This window comes from Rhincodon typus, chromosome 27, assembly GCF_021869965.1.
Source record: "Rhincodon typus isolate 14 chromosome 27, sRhiTyp1.1, whole genome shotgun sequence".
NCBI lineage: Eukaryota > Metazoa > Chordata > Chondrichthyes > Orectolobiformes > Rhincodontidae > Rhincodon > Rhincodon typus.
In genome coordinates, this window is record NC_063358.1 from 20885453 (window position 1) to 20892391 (window position 6939).

At 42.6% G+C, this 6939-nt stretch overlaps 1 protein-coding gene across 1 annotated transcript in view; it reads right to left on the minus strand.

Annotated features, from left to right (window-relative positions):
* Positions 1 to 244: 244 nt before the first annotated feature.
* The window catches only part of syf2 (SYF2 pre-mRNA-splicing factor), a 15004-nt gene continuing 8309 nt past the window's right edge, over positions 245 to 6939 (minus strand). Inside the window, exons 5-7 of the mRNA XM_020518672.2 lie at positions 4531 to 4621; positions 2880 to 2978; positions 245 to 1770 (exon numbers count right to left, since the gene is read on the minus strand). Coding sequence (XP_020374261.1) covers positions 1605 to 1770; positions 2880 to 2978; positions 4531 to 4621 — 356 coding nt within the window. The 3' untranslated portion in view covers positions 245 to 1604. The remainder of the gene's footprint in view (positions 1771 to 2879; positions 2979 to 4530; positions 4622 to 6939) is intronic.

Sequence of the window (6939 nt, forward strand, 5' to 3'; positions counted from 1 at the left end):
ATTTACTTAATTCCCACAGGAATGGTGAACACCATTTGCAAGATGTCCTGCAGTGATTTGCCAAGGTCCCATTGTTAGTAGCTTCCAAACAACTAAGCCCTACTATCTGGAACAAATGTCAGCTAATTGTAACTTACTTGCAGCTTCCAACTTTTATCAGCCAGTTTGCATTTCATGAAATAAAAAGTGAACTATTGAGGAAATCACAACCCAAAAAAAAGGAGACAATCTTTGACTTCCACAGTTAAGTAACATTACATAATTTTGGTAAATTTTATTGGTGCTGAAAAAAATAAGCACTACAACTTTAAACCTTTTTGGGTCATACATCTACATACAACCGATAAACATTTGGATTCAAGGATTGTTTTACCACTGCGATATTAATAGTTTTAGCAGAGCTGAAAACAATAAATTATTTTTCTATGACCTGAATGTATGTGCTGGGAAAATGAAACTTTATTCTTTAATTATGATCTTAATATACAAATTTAGAATTAATAAATAATTTTGCTGATTACTAACTCAAAAACATAAAACCAAAAAGCATTCTTTAATGTTTATGTCAATTTCCTATTGATTTTTTATTCTGAATAGATAATTGATGTTTGTCAAAACATAATTTTGTTGCTGTGCAGTTTTGAAGAGTTTGCATTTTAGGTAAAGTCCTAAAAAGGGACAACAAAAGCTACATGGACGTCATTACAGTTACAACATTGCCCTTACTTGGAATTATGTTGCAGCTCATTCACGGTCACCAGATCAAAATCTTGGAACACTTCTTCAGAGCACTGTGGGCATACCCATCCTACACAGATGGCAGTGACAGCTCACCATTGGCATTTCAAGGGTAATTAGAGTGGTCAGTCCTTGCACAGGCATTAAAAAAATCTTTTCCAAAGAACTCTATATTGGAAATTTATTTCAATCCCTTTCAAAATTTGAAACTATCTTAAGAACATAAATCAAATTTAAGGGAAGCTTTTTTAAATCTATACAATTTATTATACACTATTACAAGGATATTTACATAGAATAAATTTTACAGAAAAGTAACTTTCAACAGCAGAGATTGGTGTCCAGTGACAATTGTTTTCTGAATATATTTACAAAAACTATACATTTATAATCATGTATATTTTGTAAAAGTTTGGAACTAAAATAGTTTCATGACTGATAAAAGCAAGCTTTACTCAACAATATATCTTCAATCTTCATGAGAAACAAGAAATGGTCGTCAGACAGTCACGAAATCATCTTGCACATTATACCAAACTTCCTTTTGAATAATGAATATATAACAAAAGCCAAACAATATTAATTGTTTGATAATCCAAAGCACAAGTGACCAAAAAAAACACGGCATGGAGATATAATCCAGGGACGACACTTTATAAACCTTAGCAGTCATCAGCAAAACATATTCCAGTAAATGATATGAATATAGATTCTCTGTTAGAGATCATGAGAGATGTTCATCACATCAAATATTTTGCAACATTAGTAAAAAGGTTGAATTTGTACACCAGTCTAGCATAAAAACATTATCATAATCTCTACATAGCTTGAGAGCGTAAGCGATTTGAATCTTTTAGAAAAAGATGTCAGACAGCAGTTCCTCTCTCCAAATTCTGCTTGATCTCTGCAGTGTATTTTCCATAGAAGCGTTCTGCCTTCTTGTTAAAATTGGCATTCCTCTCGTTGATATAGTCAATGTCAGCATCATCATTGTAACGGCGACGTCTGCTGTATTTGGCACGCTTCTCAATTCTGGGAAAAAAAACGAGGTAAGCTTTATACTACTGCAAATAATAATACAAAGCAGAATGACATACAAAAAAACTGTCCAGGAGAAATTTCTGTCATCTATGCTAACTTGAAAGGTCTCACTGATGCCAAACCTACTGACAGTACTTCTTGGTTGAAAGATATGTATTTACAGATAATACTACTTCATGAATTACACTAAATACAGTTGACATACATAGGAACTGCAGTTCTTAGTATCTCAATGGAATGCAGTTTCTCCAATGGCTCCCAAAGGAGACATTGTAAGTGAGGTACTGACACTCGGAAATACTTTGTGCCACATGTCTGACTGCCTTGTATTCTGGCAGTCTGGTTAGCTCCTGAAGGGTTTTCATTCAATGGCTGTAATTAGAATTTTACAGGGAAATTTCATTGGGATGGGGGTGGGGAGTACTTTCAGAAAAGTACTCCTATCAAACAGACTGTAAAAGAACAAGCTTATTTGTTCCAGTTCAGCAGCAGCCTCATGGAGACTCACTGTGTTGGGTTTCCTGGCCGGAAAAGACATGCTTGAATAATGTATTCAAGGGATTTGTTTCCTGACAGCTGTCATTGAGACGAGATGGGGAATTAGCTCCTTCTAGAGCTCTGGATGCCAGTCTTGGCACCGGGAAACAACTTTAATATTCAGAACCAGCCAACATCCCCATAGGGTCTGTCCAGTAATTTGATGCACATTCCTCACCAATCCACAGATCAGAACATCTTGGAAACTGGGAGTCTTCCAACTGGAGAGACACATCAGGTATGCTAAGTAATTATAAATATAAACAGACACCAGTCCCTGGCAGCATCTCAGGAAACAGTGCAAACTATTACAAACCACACCTGGATTATCTAGTAATCATTGTCTAGTCACACTTATTGAAAGTTACAGTAAGGTACAGGTTGGTTAAAACATAGGATAGTTGAATACTTTCATCAGTACTCTCAGTTCCCAACACAACTATGCCATAACAATTAATCTATGCTACTATTCTGTCCTTCCAGTTCTGCAAAATTAATTCCTGTTGTGTTATTTACATTTTGCAAACACAGAATAGGCACTATAGCTATAAAGAAAAACTCACTGTTTTTCAACATCTGCCACCAGCCTGTCCACACCTGCTTTGGATGGAATATGAGTGCCGTGTATTAGACTGTTTGCAGTTGCGTAGAACTCCTCCCCACTATTAGAAAGAAATACAAAAGCAATCTCCTTAATACAACGAGAAAGGTGATTTTAACTCCAATAACAATTTTAAAAACCAACTAATGATTTCAGTTATTCCATTGTGATATCAGAGGATTTTTTGAAAACCAAATGAAATGTGAAGAGCTGTTCACGAAAAAGGAAAAATACACTCTAAATGGAAAGGCTCTGCAATTATCACATTAATTCAAGTCTCGCAGAGACCCACAAAACATTTGCATTCAAATTAGTACCTTTACTGCACAACAGTACTTCTTTAAATTCAATATTCCCCAAACGCACGACCACTTCCCTCTAGTAGGACAAGGGCAGCAGATACACAGGAACGTCACCACCTGCAAGTTCTCCTCCAAACCACTCACTATTCTGACTTACAAATATATTGCCATTCCTTCGCTGCCTCTCGGTCAAGGTGCTGGAATTTCCTCACCAAGGGCTTGGGTCTACCTACAGCACATGGACTGCAACAGATTAAGAAGGCAGCCCACCAACACCTTCTCAAGGGCAACTAGGGACAGGTAATAAATGTTGGCTAGCCATATGCCACGAGTAAATTTAAAAACATACAAACCACTGTGTCAATAGAAGTAAGTTATCTAGTCATCTAAAGAACTGAAGATCTATGGCAAAAAAAAACAATTTTGAACATCACCAGGGGAGTTATTATAGTGATTTGTTATGAAGGATTGTTATTTTGAATGTTGTTTAAAGTCCAGTCTGGATGCAGATTTATCTACTTTGTAACAGCATTTGGGCAACAATAAGTAATAGTAGCTTTGTGAGAACTACTTTGAAATTGAAAGTGTGCAAGGTGAGGAAATAGGGTGGAGGAGGCCAGGGGGTAGGGTACCAGGTGGGTAAGTGGGTGACGATATAAGATGCCAGATGGACGACCGGGCAGCAGAGTGTATCAGGTATTGTTAGAGGGGGACAGCATTTGGATATCCAGAATTGTATGGGGGTGGTGGGGAGATGGCTGTGGGCTGAGGCATCAGCTTCCTGTGAGTCATTTATTTTTCTGGTGAGTAGTTGAGGGGGATGTCAGAGTGATTAGCGGTCAATTTTATAATTAACTGGGAGTTAGAGTTGAGTTTAATCCCAGTAATTTATCAACACAATTAAGTCAGAATCATCTCGAGTCGCACAGTTGGGGACCATTTTGGTGGGTTCCAAATGCCAGGTAATTGCCAATTAGATGTTAACTTCCTGAGCAATTCCCATGTCATTAGTGCAGACCAGAATAAAATATAAACAAACAAAAATCATTTAAAAATTAGTTTATTTTTCCCATGGGATAATTTGACATTCCACAAATGAAAAATTAGCTTTCAAGATCATTGAGGGTGTTTAGCTATAATTAAGTAAGCACACCTTTTAAACTCCAGTTACAACACATTCAATAAGGTATATCTTATTTAAATGTTAAGTCTTTTCTTTACGGTTCGTGGTTCTATCACAGTCGCCTTTATTTTCTCCCTGATCAGTGAATAGGATGAAGATCAAAGGTACATTTTTAAAAAGTGACTCACGCATCATCCTTCTGCTTGTCATATTCCTCCAAGTCTGGTTTAATCTGCTTCACTAATCTCTGATACTGGCGGAACTGAGCAGCTGCAAAGTCTGGAACAAAAATATAAACATTGTTAACCAACAACTTGATGTTAGAATGACAAACCTAGATCAGAAATGAACCGAGTCTGTAATAATGTAATTAAACAAAACATCACAAAATCTTATATGTTTCTTTGTTTACAAATGAAATCGGTTCAATCCTGTTAAGCCACAGAAACTTGTCACCTTAGAATTCTGTATTTTACAATAAAAGGAAGAAAAATGGAGCACAACTGTGAAGGATTCAACAATCACTTATAGAGTCAGGAAGTCATACAGCACTCAGGACCTTCTCCACAATGTGCCCGCCGCCATTAGCCATTTGGCCACTGTCGGAGCACCCACAGATGACGTCACATCCTCCGATGCCGGGTACGCCACTTCTGGTACAGCGAACACCATCGACACCGCTTCTGATGCCACCGCCTCCGTTTCAGAGGCCAACACCACAGACATCGAGGTCACACCTGCTGCCGCCGCAACCAACATCCAGGACTTACCGACCGACTCTGCTCCTCCCACCGCCAATGCAACTCTGCCCACCACCGACGCTGACGTCGCTCCGCCCACCACCTCCACAGCCAGCAGCTCCAGAGGAGACAGTAGTACCCAGCCCTGCCGAGTCTTCACCATCCCCCCAGACCTCCAAGATGAACGGTCAGTCCTCAGTAAAGGGCTTACCTTTGTCCCCCTCTTCCCACACATCAACGAATACCGCTCACGTTTTTCTGCCGCCTCTGCATTTACTTCTTTAACCGTGAGCCTAACCCTCCCTCGACTGACCCCTTCTCCCCCCTCCAACACAGCCCCTCCTCCTGGACACCACCCCAAGGCCTCCTACCCTCCCTCCACCTCTTCATCTCCAACTGCCGTCGAGACATCAATCGCCTCAACCTCTCCATCCCTCTCACCCACTCCAACCTCTCCCCCACAGAACGTGCAGGCCTCCGCTCCAAGCCCAACCTCACCATAAAACAAGGCAGGCGCAGTTGTAGTATGGCGCACTGACCTCTACATCGCCGAGGCCAGGCGCCAACTCTCCGACACCACCTCCTACCGCATCCTTGATTATGACCCCACCCCCGACCACTAAAACATCATCTCCCAAACCATCCACAACCTCATCACCTCAGGTGGCCTCCCACCCACAGCCTCCAACCTCATCGTTCCCCAACCCCGGACCGCCCGCTTCTATCTCCTTCCCAAAATCCACAAACCTGACTGTCCTGGTTGACCCATTGTCTCCGCCTGCTCCTGCCCCACCAAACTTATCTCCACCTATCTCGACTCCATTTTCTCCCCCTTGGTCCAGGAACTCCCTACCTACGTCCGTGACACCACCCATGCCCTCCACCTCCTCCAAAACTTCCAATTCCCTGGTGCCCAACACCTCATCTTTACCATGGACATCCAGTCCCTATACACCTGCATTCCCCATGCAGATGGCCTAAAGGCCCTCCGCTTCTTCCTGTCCCGCAGGCCCGACCAGTCCCCCTCCACTGACACCCTCATCCGCTTAGCCGAACTCATCCTCACCCTTAACAACTTCTCTTTCAATTCCTCCCACTTCCTACGGACAAAGGGGGTGGCCATGGGTACCCGCATGCGCCCAAGCTATGCCTGCCTCTTTGTAGGTTACGTGGAACAATCCCTCTACCGTAGCTAAACTTGCCCTAAACCCCACCTCTTCCTGCGTTACATCGATGACTGTATCGGCGCCGCCTCGTGCTCCCACGAGCAGCTCGAACAGTTCATCCACTTCACCAACACCTTCCACCCCAACCTTAAATTCACCTGGACTATCTCTGATACATCTCTCTCCTTCCTGGACCTCTCTGTTTCCATCTCTGGCAACCACCTGGAAACCAATATCCATTTCAAGCCCACCGACTCCCACAGCTACCTAGAATACACCTCCTTCCACCCACCTTCCTGCAAAAATGCCATCCCCTATTCCCAATTCCTTCGCCTCCGCCGCATCTGCTCCCAGGATGAGGCATTCGACTCCCGAACATCTCAGATGTCCTCGTTTTTCAAGGACCACAACGTCCCCCCCCTCAGTGGTCGAGAACGCCCTCGACCGTGACTCCCGCATTTCCCACAACTCATTCCTCACACCCTCTCCCCGCAATAACAACCAAAACAGAATCCCCCTCGTCCTCACGTACCACCCCACCAACCTCCGGATCCAACGCATCATCCTCCGACACTTCCACCATCTGCAATCCGACCCCACCAAAGACATTTTTCCCTCCCCACCCTTATCTGCTTTCCGGAGGGACCACTCTCTCCGTGACTCCCTTGTCCGCTCCACACTCCCCTCCAGC